Genomic DNA, 16,397 nt, shown 5'->3' on the forward strand with positions numbered 1-16,397 from the left:
CATTTGCTTTTTCAACTTCTAGTCTTGTGATGTGAGGCGTTCATTGTTCTGGAAAGGGCATGCACACATTATGTAACAGCCGGCTTCCAGGGACAGAAGTATAAAAGCCCCATCAGGAGATGTTTTGTATAATTTCGCATCACATTGTGGATATTTTACATCTCTTTGTGGTTTTTTTTATATGTATATGTGCTCATTTTTGTCCCTTTTTTTTGTTTCAGTCCTGGTTATTTTGAATCTGTTCATTGCCATTTCATTTGTCTTTTGTGGTAATTTTGCTGTGTCTGATATTGGCAACTTGGTATCAAATTTTGTTTGATTTGTTTCACACTCTGGTTACTTCATATCTCAGGTGTCATTTGCATTTGTGCGGTCATTTAATATATTTTTGTCCATGTGAATTTAATTCATTCAGTTAATTTATTAACATAGACCAAACAGAAGAGGCTCAGCGCCACATCAGTATGTGTTTAGTCAAAACCAAAGAAATGTGAAAGGAATTGTTTTTATTTATATATATATTTATTTATATATATATATATATATTGTAACAACAGTATTGTTGGTAAGAGCGGTGTGTTCCATCATTCCTGCTTACGCACGCACACACACACGCACATGTTCTGCTTTGTGACAACCTCCACTGCCGGCTCAGGAGCGTATCAGAAGCACGTTAACTTCTATCCCTTATTCTGCCTCTGCATCTACTCTCAGGACACAGCTGTGCATCAGTCGTGCCTTGAAATGACAGTGAAAAGGGCTTTTGACGACATTTTGCATCTCTATGATTCTTCTCGTGTCTTTTCGTATTTATTTTTGCATTTCTTCATTAATTTCCTCTTTGAATATCATTTTGGTGTTTTTTCTGGTATAAGGTCTGAGCCTATTAAAGGCCAACTTTCGCTGCAAACCACTTTTGTGTCACTCATTTTAAAATGTGGTAGGTCACAACAAGTCATATGAGTATGCGCCGCACCAAGTGTAATTCGATCTACTTGGGCTGCACTGGTCATTGAAGGGTCAACCCACTTAGAGACACAGACAAATGAGCGCGTGAGAGAAGGCGAAACTTTGATTCGTCACTCGGTCGTAAGCCTCGCCCATAGCCTTGTATGGCATGGCCACAGCTAATCTGATGGACAGGCGCTCCGCAGCTGAAATGGAGTCGTGTCTGTGACATGCAGATGGGACTGCAGATGGAAATTAGCTCCTAAACTACAATCTGGTGCAGGTCGTCTCTTTACTTTGTAATTAATGTACTTTGCACATGGTCCCTGACTAAATAAAATAAAAAAATAAACCTGAAATCACGGCACCGATTTCAGGTGATCACGGCACCGTAGCTCCATTTCAGCTGCGGAGCGTCTGTAGTTGGTGTCCTGCCGAGAGATCACGGCACCGATCCTCCCGAGCAGGTCATCAAACTGGGTCCTGGTGAGCCTGAAATACCGCTGGAAGCGGACGTCATCCAGACGCAACTCCTGGAGAAGGCGGTGAAATTATCCGAGCTGAATGCACCACCGGATGATGTCACTGACCCAGACACGACGGCGTGTGCGTTTCAGATGAATCTCGGACTGCCACAGCAGGTACAAGGACGCGATGGTACTTATATCAGCAATGGTTGATGAGAGAATGAAATGGATAGCCCCTTGAGCTATTCGCTTGTTTTTTACTCGCGCGAATAAGGCGAGTAAATTCAATTTACACCCGCGGCAATACTCGCGCGAGTAAGGCGGTGCGAATACACGAAGACATGATTTTATCCGCCAACTTTCACAAATTCACAGCAATGATTGCCAATCGTTGCAGTGCAGCAAGAAACTCCGGGCACAGTTCAAACATAGCGCGCTGCGGGCAGGGCATTCACGTTGATGCCATGACTCAAGATTTCTCAGTAAAACACTGCTTTGTAACCAGATGATCATTGTTGCTCATGTTGTCTCTCAGTGGATTTTATGTCGTGGCTGATGAGTCTACAATATGGAGTACCATGAGCTGGGTGAATAGAGCCAACTGCAAACACAATAACTGATAGTATAGTCTTAACTATAGAAATCATACTGAAGTAAGAGTGTGAAAATATCTACATGAACTCAGAAAATAAATCAAGTCTTCTTCTCTCATTAGGACACGCCTGATGCAAAGCTTCAAAGAATCCCACTCCCACGAGTCCCTTCTTTCCCCCAGCAGTGCTGCAGAGGCTCTGGACCTAGTTTTGGATGAAGATGCCATAATCAAGCCTGTCCACTCAAGCATTTTAGGACAAGAGTACTGCTTTGAGGTGTGCTAAGTTGTTTGACTGGATTTTATTCTTTTAATCTTACTGTAATTGTACAGCAATCCAGGTATTACTACAAAGCCACTTTCCACCACTTTTAAAACTTCCATAAATAAGGTGACCTATTCATAAGAGGGGGTGGGCTGGGGAGTATCAATTTGGTTGTAATCTGCATTTCTGCCTCTTGATGTCACTACATCCTACACAGTGTTACTTTAATAAAAAAATAAAAAATAAAAAAAACAGTGATTAAACTCATCGTTAGTAGCAGACATACAATGAATATTTCATGAACATGAGTGAATCGTATACATTTTTCTGCAGGTAACCACTAATTCAGGGACAAAATGTTTTGCCTGCCGATCAGCTTCAGAAAGAGACAAATGGATTGAAAATCTGCAACGAGCTGTCAAACCTAACAAGGTAGATTCAGTGTAGTTGTAGGTTTTAAATTTTAATTTTTTACTTAATTTGGACATTTAAGTCACTGAATCTGATTAAAGGTTCATTGTTTAAATGAACACCAAGCACTTGGCCTGTCACATTCAATTTTGCTCAGACAGATGTAGATAAGGACTGTTATAATGCAGTAATAGAACTCCTCGTTCCATTTTCAGGATAACAGCAGACGGGTGGATAATGTGCTCAAGTTGTGGATCATTGAGGCTCGAGATCTTCCAGCTAAGAAACGCTACTATTGTGAGCTGTGTCTTGATGACATGCTGTACGCACGCACCACCAGCAAACCCCGCACTGATACTGTCTTCTGGGGGGAGCACTTTGAATTTAACAATTTGCCCACCATTCGTAGCCTTCGTTTGCACCTTTACAAGGAAACGGACAAAAAGAGACGCAAGGTAAAGAAAATATTTCAGTAAATTCTTTTTTTAATATATATATATCTACATATATATTCTCTCTTTCTCATGTGTATATACACACCTCTATATATAGATACATAGATATATATCTATAGATATTTATACATATGTAGATATATAGATGAACATAATGTTTTTTGTTTGCAAACTAGGAAAAAAGCACATACCTTGGCCTTGTCAGCATCCCCATATCCAGCATCACAGGGCGGCAGTTTGTCGAACAGTGGTACCCTGTGATCCAGTCCAGTGTTCTGGCAAAAAGTGGTGGCGTTGGAAGTACCAAAGCGATCAATGCATCACTGCGTGTCAAGTCTCGCTACCAGACAATGAATATCCTCCCAATGGAGCTGTACAAGGAGTTTGCCGAGTACATTACCAACAACTACCGAACACTGTGTGCAGTCCTGGAGCCGCTGCTGAGCGTGAAGAGTAAAGAGGAGGTGGCGTTTGCTCTGGTGCACATCCTCCAAAGCACAGGGAAGACAAAGGTACACAAAGATTGCATTTTTGTCCTAAACACCCGCTTTTGATGTCTGTCAACACCCTGTGTGTTGAAAGTTTTTTTTTATTTTTTTATTAGACTAAAATTTACAAGGAAATGTCCACTGAACTGGAAATTCAATCTCTCCTCAGGAGTTCCTGTCCGACATGGCGATGTGTGAGGTGGATCGATTCATGGACCGTGAGCATTTGATCTTTCGGGAGAACACACTCGCTACAAAGGCTGTGGAAGAGTACCTCAAACTAATAGGTCACAGATACCTCAAGGAAGCTATTGGTAAGACTGCACATCACTGTGTTTGTTCTCGGTTGCAGGTAAATCAAAAACATTTTACAAATGAGATTTTAACATAAAAAATGGAAGTAATGATAATGCATTAAAACAGAAGAATAGAATTGGAAAAATGATATTGGTTTCACGTAAAATAAAGAAAAAACAATCAAATCTAAGGCTCCGATGAAAGTATGTCTGAAGGAGTGATTTAAAAGAGATGAGTGATTCTGCTGACCAAATCTCTTTTGGGAGCTCATTGCACAGCTTTAGAGCCCTCACAGGAAAATCTCTGTCACCTTTGGTTCTTAGCAATGGTTCAGGGACAGACAAGAGGATCTCAGAGTGCTCGCAAGCGTGTATAAGAATGGATGAGAGGCTATTAAGAGCTTAAAAACATCTACAATTAAATCTTAAAATCAATCCTAAAACTGCCTGGGTGCTGGTGGAGGGGAGCCAAACCTGTAAAATGTGTTTTATGGTCATATTTCCTGTTTCTTGTTAGACGTCTAGTAGTCGAGTTCTATACAAGCTGGAGTCGGTTTATGGATTTATTATTGAGACGAGTAAAAACACTGTTGCAATAATCAAAGCATGAGATAACTGGGGCCTGCAGTCTGGGCTCTGCACGATTAAATTATAATACTGAGTGTTTTAATCCATAATTCTAAGATGGTAGAAACGTGGCTGGAAAAGTTTAGTGACGTGGTGTGTAAAGTTTGAAGAGCTGTCAAACTACACACCAAATATTTCTTGCAACAGCTGCCGCTTGGTAAAAATAACTGCGATATCTATGTTGAATTTGTATTAATCTTTAATTGTAATCCATCATCCTTTTCTCTCATTACTCATATTTGTAGCAGTGTCACATCAGCAAATGGGAAACATGTCGAGTAGCGTTTGTGTCACATCATAACATGATGGGTTTTTTTCCCCCCAAAGCATTGTGAAATGAAATTTTGAATAAGGGTTCTGTTAAGCAGTGTTGTATAGTAACGAAGTAAAAATACTTCACTACTGTACTTAAGTATATTTTGGAATACTTTGTACTTTCCTCGAGTTTAAAATTTTTTGACAACTTTCACTTTTACTTCACTATATTTCCGAACTTAAAGGGATAATCCGGAGTAAAATGCACTTTAGGTCAATTTACGGGATGTTGGGAGTACATACGTTGAGTTGACATCAAAATCATTTAATTCGGATGTGTTTTGAGAATTTTGATTTGACCGTCTTCAGCCAAAAGTCGTTAGCCTGGAGGAGAGTGGGGCATATGGTATCGCTGCTACAAAACGCTATTTTTACACCTCTTCTACAGCTCCAAACAACATAACACTTACGTGGTAGTGAGTAGAGGGTCCCTAAAGCCAAACCGAAGTGTCCCGAGGTCTTCATGTGGTCGGATAGAGAGTCCAGAATGAATTTAAAACCAGCCAGTATCTTTCCGGAAATGCTCCTGCTGCAGCTGGCATCTTCAGCGTAAAGTCCGTATAGTAGAGCCGAGTGTGGAGTAACACGCTCTGGAAATTCACAATTTCGTTGCCGTTTTTTTTTACAAACATAGTCCAGTATTTCCTCAGAGTAATTTTGACAAATATCTCCTCTATGCAGTAGCTATGGTTTGTCCTAAAACTTGCTACATTTGTTGTTTGTCTATTTTTATTTTTAATTTTTTAATTACTGAGGGGGCCATCTTGGAGTGTTTTTTTTTTTTTTTTTTTTTTTTTTCCCCATGGCAAAAACTTGAAAATAAAATTGAGAAACACTGAGTTTTTAGGGGATTATTATCGGCTGGAGTGGGATTTTAGGCTGACATGATCCCTGATAGCCTGCAGAGAGCAAAAAAGGGGTTCAAAAAGATGTCTGTTCGTATAGAAGTGACTCCACTTCCCACTTGATCTGTGATCTCAGTAAATACTATATTTCCTTTAGGAGTTTAAGTTCTTAATTGCTACATTTATGTATTTTTAGATGAAATACAATGTACATTTTGAGTAGACTAGAAAGCATTAGGATCAGGCTAGGTTGTAAATGATATACTGTTTACCAGTGAGAATTTGTTGTTTCCATGGTTCTGTAATAATAAAGCTCGCTCGTAATTTCAGGTTACCAGGTAACTAGGATTGCAATAGCTAAAACGCTGAACTTGAGGCCTCGCAGTGTGAGTCCACAGACCAAAGAGCAAATTCACAGCAACTATGTCAGTCTAATTTATAGGCTTATCGGAAAAATGCAAAACCATCAGAAGATATGTGCATCACATTTTTTGTATGCATGCAAGACCCCTTTATGGTAACATTTTTATTACCATGTCTATATTGCATTAAAAGCGTAAATGTTCATGGTTATGCATGACAATTTACTAAAATGGCCTATACAGTGGTGAACATGTGAGATGTGTTTGTGTCATTATACTTTTTTTCTTGATGCCAAAGAGACAAAGTGCCTAATGTCTGTCAACCTTGTTACTAATTACTAGTAAATTTAAGAAGTACAGCTGGATGACCAGTTTTGTCCTTACCCAGAAAAGTAAAGACACCATGTTCTACAACTTTCAGGTGATTTCATTCGAGCCTTATATGAGTCTGAGGAGAACTGTGAGGTGGACCCCATGCGTGTCCCACCATCAGTCCTTGGCGACCATCAAGCCAACCTTCGAATGTGCTGCGAACTTCTGCTCTGCAAGATTATCAACTCCCTCTGGTCAGTATTTCTTTACAGAAATTAAAAGAAAACCGCACATATACCTCTCCTGTCCTCTGGGTTTCTGCGTGTTTTAGACATTTTTCTGGTCCAACACTCCTGATTCAAATAAGATGGCTTCCCTCCACAGCTTGCCCTCGAATTTTGTGCAATCCTGCTTATGATCCATTTGAGCCAGATGTGCTGAAACAGGGAAACATCTTGTTTTGATCATCCACATGATTTGAATGTTTGAGTCTTTTTAAGTTCTTAAGTTCTCTGAGAGCCACATCACTGATAAAAGTACGATTTGATCTGGCATTACATCTCGCTGTTTTCCTTGACACTTGTTCCTGTTTCAGCATATTTCCCCGAGAGCTGAAGGAAGTTTTTGCCTCGTGGAGGGCCAGATGTGCCGAGCGCGGAAGAGAGGATCTCGCCGACAGCCTCATCAGCTCCTCCCTATTTCTTCGCTTCATGTGCCCTGCCATCATGTCGCCCTCCCTGTTCAGCTTAATGCAAGAGTACCCCGCTGAGCGCACGTCCCGCACACTTACACTCATAGCCAAGGTGATGCAGAACCTGGCCAGCTTCAGCAAGTGAGTGTTTTATTTTCACCTGTTCTCTCACACTGATTTGATTTGATTCATTTTTAGATTTGCAGACACTCGTATCGGGTGGGATGCATGTCACAGACTCGCATCACGGAAATAGAGGCTTGTAGTTTTGACTGGGAGGGTATAAGCTGTTACTCACACACAGCGAGCTCAGAGCTTCACTGCTGTGACACATTTGTTCGTGCTTCCACTCTCCACACTTCAGTGACATGTTTTTTGTTTTTTTTAAATATTAGAACAAATTCTTCTGGCCTTAATAGGCCTCTGCGATTAATACATCAAAAGTTTGACAGTAAGTAGGTGGCTGTACATTTTACTGGACTAAGTTAAATAACTTTTGATGTAATACTCCTAAGTTCACACCTGTCATAAGATTCGGTACCTTGAAATATTGTAATGAATGTCGCACAACATATAATAAACTGAATGTGGCTTTTAGTGAAGTTCAAATTGTGCTCCCAGCTTCTCCAGCAAGAGGATTTGGGCTTACAAGTTTAACATCTTTGGATTTTAGACTTTTGGTCTGACAAAAGAAAATGTCTTATTCCGATATATTTACAAACTGCATTTTCAAAAGGTATGAAAGTGACACCGGATATGTTTGAAAGTACTTTAGTCTCAGCAAAACATAATAAACTGTTGTTTGTAGCTTCAAATAGCTAAGAAATACAGTATATATTATGTTAAATAATGTGGGCAATGGTAACATAGAGGACCATATTAACTATTGCTCATTCTTAGAAATAAATCTAGGGAAAGCCTAAAGTGCCTTGCAAAAGTATTTCCCCCCCATGTTTTCTTTTTTGTTTCCTTACAACCTGGAAGAAAAGGGGATTTGTTTTTATTTTTTTAATTTTTTTTATGTTTCAGACACAGTGCAACAGTGCAGTGAAGAGAAATTGAAAGAAAACATGTTAAACAAACTTGAAATGAGTATATGCATATTTATTCACATCCAAAAATAAGATGGAGCGCTGCAATTACCTCCAGAACTAAACTAATCATGATTAGTTTAGTGAAGTACCCCATGGTACCCTTATGGACTGCAACACCGTGAAGAAAGTGCCACCAATAACCAAGTACCCCTGGGAAACCCAGGGCTCTCATATTAACTCAGTCAAAGTCCTGGAGAATTATAGATTAGGGTTGGGTTGGGAAAAAAATATGTATCAAAAGCTGAGTATCCCCAAGAGCTCTATTAAATATATTATTAGAAAATGTAAAGATTATAGTGCCATAACTAACCTGCCAAGTAAGGGCAAACCACCGGAACTCACAGACCAGATAAGAAGGGCATTTATCAGAGTGGTAACGAGAAAGGGTAAAACAGAACGAGCTGCAAAGGTTCACAGCAAAGATTCATTCAGGCGTTTGGGTTGGATATATCCAACATCAGATGCATTCATACATTCATTACACTGACCAAACTTTTAAGTTTTTTCTTTTTCCGAGTGCTGCTCAAAATAACATGCACTAGCTACCACTTATTGGCCCGTTCCCTGTCATAATGGAAGCAATGACGGATGTCACCAAATGCGGGCACATTCTAGTTTTTACCTTCCAGAGAACTAAGATTTAGGTTTACCTTTTGGCTTGGAATAAATGCAGTGCTGTGGCAACACTCAGGTGGTGTACGTAGAAAGATCTAAACATCTTGGAATGGCCAGGTCAAATCTCTCTGGTAAGAACTCATTCTGTTGGGGAATATGTGCTATGATTTAAAGATTGCTGTACACCAGCAGAACCCATCCAGCTGGAATGAACTGAGGCAGCTCTACTTTGAGGAATGGACAAAAATCCTGGTGGCTGGGCCTGATAATATTATAGAGTTATACACCTAGAGACCTGAAGCCTTAAAGTACTTCACCTTTGAACCTTAAAAGGAAAAAAAAGTAATAGTGTTTAGGTGCTTTTCTGGGTTCATGTCCAGTCAGTTTTCCTGAAGCACCTGTGTCTTTTCTTGGTATTATTTGGTTAATTGTTAAAATGTGAACCTTCAGCCCTAATCTGAGATACTGAAAACTGTTTTTTCCCCCAATGTTACATTTTTTTGTAACTTTGTCTCTAAACTAACTGATCTCCCAGGGCCTACTTTAACAAAACATCCCCACAGGATAATGCCGCCATCACTGTACAACTACATCCCTGTAGTTTGATTGTAGGGATGGTCCTACTGAGGTGCCACTTAGTGCCATGTTTCTTCCACATAGACTTTTTGGAATTGTGATCAGATAGTTGAATCTTAGTTTCATCAGATCAGAGGATTTTACTCCAATCTGAGGAAACTGAGATGGCTTCTGGCAATCTCCCAGCAGGTTGTTATGTTTGTGAGGGATGAACTCTGCCCGGCCACTCGACCATAAAAGCCTGATTTATGGAGTGTTTTTCTTCTGTGCCATATAATGTGTAAGCATTATATCTGTCCCTTGATAGTAGAGCACATTTCCTGCTTCTTACATCTTCACGTGTCCTGTCATGATTTTTGATAATTGTGTACAGATTTGGACCCAAGGAGGAATACATGTATTTCATGAATGAGTTCCTGGAGATGGAGTGGGGTTCCATGCAACAGTTTTTATATGAGATTTCCAACATGGAAACTGGAGGAAACGCTGGAGGATTTGAGGGCTACATTGACCTTGGCAGAGAGTTGTCCATGCTCCACAGTTTACTGTGGGAGGTCATGGGCCAGCTCAGCAAGGTGGGTGGAATAACACAATGAGTTAAATTACACTCACACTAGGAACTTTGAGTATTCATTGCCATATTGATAACTTTGGTGTGTCTGCTGTTAAAGAAAAATGTTCACCGTGGGTGTAACACATGATAGATTTTAGGTAGATGCAGACAACACAGGGATTTATGAACATGCCACTCCTAAACACCAAATGGCATCTTTACTTACAAGGGCTTTGGATAAGATAGCTAATAGGATGACTCATTCATGATTGAAACTGAATTTATATAAACTTGTTAGTAAGTTTTACTCCGTTGGAAGAAACGGTTCCTCTTTTCCTGAAGTGACTGTAAAAGAATTGACGCTATGGGATGCTCTACATGGTAAATGTCTAGGTGTGGTTGTTGTTTGACATTTAAGAAGCATGCTTCTTACAGTTAAAAAGCAATTGCAGTGTTTCCCACAGATGTGAAGGCAATGTGTGTGTGTGTGTGTGTGGGGGGGGGGGTTAAAAATAAAAATTCTTCAAAATAATTCCTTCGTTAATAATTGGTCACACAGAACTTTATTGTATTAATATTCACATCTTCATTGTAAACAAATGAATAACATAGCTAATTACACTGGTCGGACTGTTCAGCTGTTTCAGACTGATACCTCCGGTTCAGGCTGGTCCTCATCCTCAACACGCACGTCTCTTTTTCAATCGCGGAAAATATTTTTCAATACTCATCTGGATTGAAGCAGCAAACATTCAGTGTAAGAGTTTAAAAAACCTACTTTATTTGATTCACAGCTGCTAGTGTTTTGACCTCGACAACCCAACAACATTTTATTTATTTTTTTTTTTTTACGGCAAACTTGCGACTAGTTAACTTTATAAAGAAGGCGTAATCGCTTGTTTGCTATGGGTCGGGTCGGGACGGGACAACATTGTATTCAAAATATAAAATGTTTTCATAGGACTTTTTAATGTGTGATTTTATAAAGGTGCACGTGATACCAACCTTTCGTGAATTTCGCCAGCCATCTTCTTTCGGTTGAGCTAATCTAACGCGACGCTGAAGCTAGCAAGCTTCCACGCTTCCAGGGATGATCTCGCTGATGGAGACACACGCGGTGTGCACGGAGGGGAGGGGCTGTGTGTGTGTGTGTGTGGGCTGAGAGAGACGCGTGACTGACAGAGACGGAGGAAGAGCAGGGAAAGGAAATGCAGCTTAACGAATTTTTTAAATAGCGTTAAAAAAAATAAAAAATAACGAAACGCAATATGTGGCGGTGCACCGCCACGAATTAGTCTATGTGTGGGAAACACTGAATTATTTCCTGGCCAATTTGGGTTAGGAGGGAATCGGTTGAATGCAACAAAACTGTTTGTATACAATGATACCGTCACATTGCTCAATACCGTATCACAACTTTGACTTTAATACTTAATCGATGCAACCACTTTATACTTTACTGTTCTGTTTGGATCTGTTTTGGATTTGGATCTCCAACATTCAAACTAAACTGTGAGCGGCTGGGATGTGGAATTCAACACCAAAGAGTATGAGAGAATGCACCATATTTAAACATTTTAACATTGGTTTAAAAAATTCTATTTGACTTGCAGATCCCCTTGTAGCAGTTTATTCTGCTGTATAAATGACTTAAGTCTTTTCTGTACTCTGGAACATTTGCTTGTGTTTCATGAGGAAACAGTATGGTTTTCCAAAAAAATGAAAAACATTAAACAACAATTCTTAAACTTTTCCTAGCACCCCTGGAAAGCCGATAACAACATCAAATCTACTCGGGTTTTGACATAAAATCCTTTGTGGTCATGTTTCTGCATCATTGTCAATAAAAATGGCTCTCGGTGTACAAAATGTTGGTAACTTGTTGTGAGCTGTGTGTTTTATTGAATTTAGTAGAACCTTGTCCATATCTGCAGGATGCCATTCTTAAACTCGGACCCCTGCCACGGCTGCTGAATGACATCAGCGTCGCCCTGAGGAACCCGCAGCTTCACATGCCTACAAATCACCAGCCAGACCGACCGAAAGACAGACTCTTCACTCGCCCATCTTTCAATCGCCTCATGTCCTCTGACTTCCAAAGCCTTATGATGCGTGACTTAAACAGGTATCTTTCTGTGTTTCTCTGTTGTTTTTCTTTTACATTTCTCGGACATGAAACTGTATTTGCATGTCCCTGACTAGAAGAAGACACTGCGTTTGTGGTCATGATTGCAAATGTGCACTTGCAGCTACAGAAATTGTACTTCCACAAGGGTTTACTTAGCAGCAACTCATAAAAAGACACACAATAAGTGAAAGTTCAGCAGCTCATAACAACACATAATGCTAATGCTAATATTTAGGCTTTCAAAGCATTCTATCAATCAGTAATTGCCCACACCATCTAATCCCAGACACTCTCACCTGAACCTTTTCCCACTTTGTTTGAATTAATTTCAGCATTCTGCTTTTTTTGAGACATTTGCTGCACAACAGCCCCTTTAAATAAGATTTCTTCAATGAGGATTAGGAGCAGTGTTGTTAAGATCAGAGAACTAGGCCACACCTAGTTTATAGAGCGTCCTTTTCATCCAGTGTTTGTCTTCTGGGGACTAAATCTGGAGCATTAAACGTGTTGATGAATGGAAATGACAAATCTCTTGCTGGTAGGTTTGAGAGTTCAAACATCTAAAACTCAAGCCAATATGAGGAGTGACACACCTGCCACAACTAACCCCAGAGGTTTCGCACTACATTGTCTTACAAAATGGTGTATCCTCTCTGGAGATCCATTCCAAGTACATTGTTACACAACAGTTTCATAACTAAACATGTTTGCTTCATGCATAGTGGGAAATCTTATGGACTGGTGTGTGGGGTTAAAAACTTGTCATTGTGATGAAACTAGGGAAAACTGCATGCTCAGTCTGAAGATGGTAAGTGATATTCAGATGATTTTTATTTTTTTTTTATCTGAGTGATGACAAATCTCACTCTCACAATTAAAATTGAGTTAAAGTGTGTGGAAATTGTTTTTTCAGACACTTTACTTGGAAATGAGAATAGAAATAGAATGAAACCGTTCTGCGTCTCAGGCATTCTACTCCTCTGGCAAATATTAGTCATTTTGTAATCCTTCTCCATTCTGTGTCTGCAGTTCAATAGACATTTCTCGCCTACCGTCCCCCACGACCGGAGTCTCAGCTGTGGAATCTCTCTCATCCAATCTGAACATGAGGCGTCATGCCGAACGAGACCTTCGCTCATCGAGGGAAGTGTTCTATGTCACCCGCCCACCGCTGGCTCGATCCAGCCCCGCATACTGTACGAGCAGCTCGGACATCACAGAGCCCGATCCAAAGGTAAGGTGTGAACTTCGTGCATTTTAATTCCTTCTCCGGTGTATCTTAATCCTGCAGCTTTCGGCATCCACTCTGCATTGTTCTGAGCGTGTTTTAGGCCCGCAAGGGGCACCTTCACAGATTTCTATAACATGTAAAGAAAGAAGGGAATAGTTGCATTGATCAATTTGAACTGCAGCGCAACGTTGTGTAAATCTTAGACTAAAACCCTGTTAGCAAAAAAAAAAAAAAAAAAAAAGGTGTGAAGCTGTCTAAAATGTCAATTTAAATTAAATCATTGAGACAACTAATAAACACTATGTTTCATTTTAAACGGTACAAAGATTATGTAAAATCTGAATTTTGAATTTGATGGCATCAGCAAAGTTTTAAAGTTGTGACACTTCAGCAGAAGACTGGAAAACTTGTCGACTGCTCAGAAAAACAACTGGCGGCGCATTGATTATGTGTGAAAAAAGCATTGAGTGTTTTCAGAAGTAAAGAAGGGGGAATTCTGTGTGAAAAACTATAAGAGCAAACGGTGAAACAGTTTGATTTAACTAAATCATTTGTCTAAATGAAAACTGAGATTTCAGAGGATCTGGGGACAATAAAACTCAATGAGAACATTAGCACACAAAGAAGCGAAAGTTTATAACTATATTCATACGGCAACACATTAGATTACTGATGACGTTTTTATTTTGAGAGATTATTCACATAAACTATTCATGCTGAAATCAACCAATATGTGTGACACTTCCTGATCTTGCAGCTGCAGATACTCTGTTTTCATATAACTCCTCCTTTTTACTGCAGTGTGAAATCATTAAATCAACCCATAAATAAATATAACGATATTTGAAATATGGTGAAAAAAGGAGAATAAATATAGCCTGTTTAAAAAAAAAAAAATCAAACAAAAAAAACAACAGGTTTTCTAGTCTAGTTTTACTCTAGAATGTAAACCATCTTGTGTAGGATGTTGACAAAGACAAGAACATTACTGCAAGGATATAATTTTCCCTCTGGGATGAATAAAGTACTTTTTCATTAAATATAATTTTCATTTAATTTAAGTACACCAAAAGCTTGCTATGATGGGTTATTCAGCTCATATATGCACTTTCACTGACAGTGGGACGGTGAAAAACCATAAGATAGTTTCGATGAGCATGTCTTGATTACAGCTCCCTTCGCTTTCTGTTGTCCATTCTTGATACAGGGACCTAACAGCCTTTACCACTTCATTTTGTACACCTGACAAGATAAATTTAAGTTAAAACTTTTATAGAGAAAAAGGGAAAAAAAAGCAATAAACAAGATGTAGAAAAGCTATTTCTTTCTGGATGGTTGAAAACTATGCTGTGACCTTTTGAATCATATGAAGCTAAATTTTTAATTCCCTTTGGAAATCATGGATGCCTCATCCCCTGTTCTAAATATGAGGGGAACAAACCGATTGGTTATCGCGTACAAAATCAAAAATCCAAAATTCTCAGGTTTAAGAAGTAGCAAAATTTGCCATTGATGCCAAACCCAATTCTGCTCATATTATTATATTTAGTATGAGTCTAGGTGCTAAACTGGCCTTCAATCTAGACCTGTCGCTCACTGAAAACATTTGTAGCAAGAATGTACACAGGACTTGAAATTAAATAAGACATTATGACAAATAGTAAAGGAGTTGGTATCATAAGGTCATGTCTGACTTTTTTTTTTTTTTTTTTTGGTGTTTAGATGCTTTCATGCCTATGACGGCTTAAACCTGGCATTTAAGTTGGATGTGACAGAGCCATCTGTGGATGTAACACATTTCTTCTAAAAACTGAATTTAGGAACATAAAGAGAAGTGTGCCATTCTTTGGAGAATCAAGACGTATTTTATTTCTTATTAGGTTTGTGTGTTTATGCTTGTCTTTTAATGACAGTGGTGCTGTACATTTTTTTTTCTGTGTCTCCCAGGTCCACAGCGTCAACAAAAGTGTGTCCATGATGGACCTTCAGGACTCCCGTATGAACAGCATTTCCAACCTGAACTCTGTGGGAGACATGCTTGCCTCCTCTCAAGCTTCCATCGCTGGACTCGGACACAGTTTCGGGAATCTCGGTGCCCCCCTGCGTATGGGAGGGCATTTGCCACCAGGTTCATCTGGTTCTGGTCTGAGAATAAGCCAGATGGGCCATGTAGGGGGGCCCACAGAATCCATCTCTCAGCAACAGCAGCAGGCGGCAGCAGCAATGCACTACCCCCTGTCTTTCCAGAACCCGCTATTCCATCTGGCTGCCCAGAACTCCCCAGCTCAGTCCCACCCTCCTCCTCCTCCTCTTCTCCTCGCCCCCGAGCCTGAGAATGGTCACCCAGACTACCCGCCCGCCTTTGGAAACAGTGCTTTCTCCCGCAGCGAGGACTTGTCCGCCCTGCGGTCACAGAGCAGTCTGGTGCAGCCCAGCATTGTCCACTCACACAGCTACAGTGATGATTTCACCCGGCAGAATCAGAGCAATGACTATGCCTGGCACCAACTGTCCCTGCAGGTGCAGGTAGGAATCTCTCACTTACCCTCACACGTACAGAGAGACGCTTTTCTGTTAATGACATGCAACAACACTGCTCCTCTGATTGAATTATTTATGACAAATACATGCATAAAACTAAAATATGAGATCTCAACTAATCTGTCCAGCTGACTGGAATGAAATTAATTAAAAATAATCAGTTAAATAAATTTTGAAATCTAGTATAAAAGTATTTAAAAAATAATTATAAAGAATTATTATATTATTATGATAATAGCAATAATAAGATACACTGTGATAAAGAATAAATTGGCAGTTATTTGATCAGGCATGATCTGGTTTTACACTTGTTCTTTTAATTTTTTCATTGACTTTTCCCTTTGTAAATAATACACTGAGACTATTTAGTTTCCTTTGGGAATATGAAAGTACTATTCAAATGAAAAAATAACACATATTGTCTACAATTAAATATTTGGTTGCAAATATCTCCCATGGGAGTATTCTCATGCGATTTTCACCTTCCATGAATCTTTATCTTTTAAACAGAGAAATGATTGAAATGGTCCCCACAATTTGTAACAAGGCACAGTGTTATGTAAAAAAGTAATCCATCCCGATTAA

The 16,397-nt window shown here is 39.6% G+C and overlaps 2 protein-coding genes across 5 annotated transcripts in view; one reads left to right on the forward strand and one right to left on the reverse strand.

The window, feature by feature from the left end:
- The window catches only part of LOC142367565 (putative 2-ketogluconate reductase), a 379,644-nt gene that overhangs the window by 193,436 nt on the left and 169,811 nt on the right, over positions 1-16,397 (reverse strand). The gene's annotated exons all lie outside the window — the stretch shown is intronic.
- The window catches only part of LOC142367396 (ras/Rap GTPase-activating protein SynGAP-like), a 56,784-nt gene that overhangs the window by 22,582 nt on the left and 17,805 nt on the right, over positions 1-16,397 (forward strand). For 3 of the 4 annotated variants that reach the window (XM_075449354.1, XM_075449356.1, XM_075449357.1), the window contains 11 exons: positions 2,131-2,284; positions 2,606-2,704; positions 2,878-3,138; positions 3,315-3,650; positions 3,796-3,940; positions 6,493-6,637; positions 6,979-7,215; positions 9,733-9,934; positions 11,847-12,037; positions 13,070-13,274; positions 15,219-15,797. In XM_075449354.1, coding sequence (XP_075305469.1) covers positions 2,131-2,284; positions 2,606-2,704; positions 2,878-3,138; positions 3,315-3,650; positions 3,796-3,940; positions 6,493-6,637; positions 6,979-7,215; positions 9,733-9,934; positions 11,847-12,037; positions 13,070-13,274; positions 15,219-15,797 — 2,554 coding nt within the window. The remainder of the gene's footprint in view (positions 1-2,130; positions 2,285-2,605; positions 2,705-2,877; positions 3,139-3,314; positions 3,651-3,795; positions 3,941-6,492; positions 6,638-6,978; positions 7,216-9,732; positions 9,935-11,846; positions 12,038-13,069; positions 13,275-15,218; positions 15,798-16,397) is intronic. The other variant, XM_075449355.1, reaches the window with a different exon arrangement.

Source organism: Odontesthes bonariensis, chromosome 18, assembly GCF_027942865.1.
Source record: "Odontesthes bonariensis isolate fOdoBon6 chromosome 18, fOdoBon6.hap1, whole genome shotgun sequence".
Lineage (NCBI taxonomy): Eukaryota > Metazoa > Chordata > Actinopteri > Atheriniformes > Atherinopsidae > Odontesthes > Odontesthes bonariensis.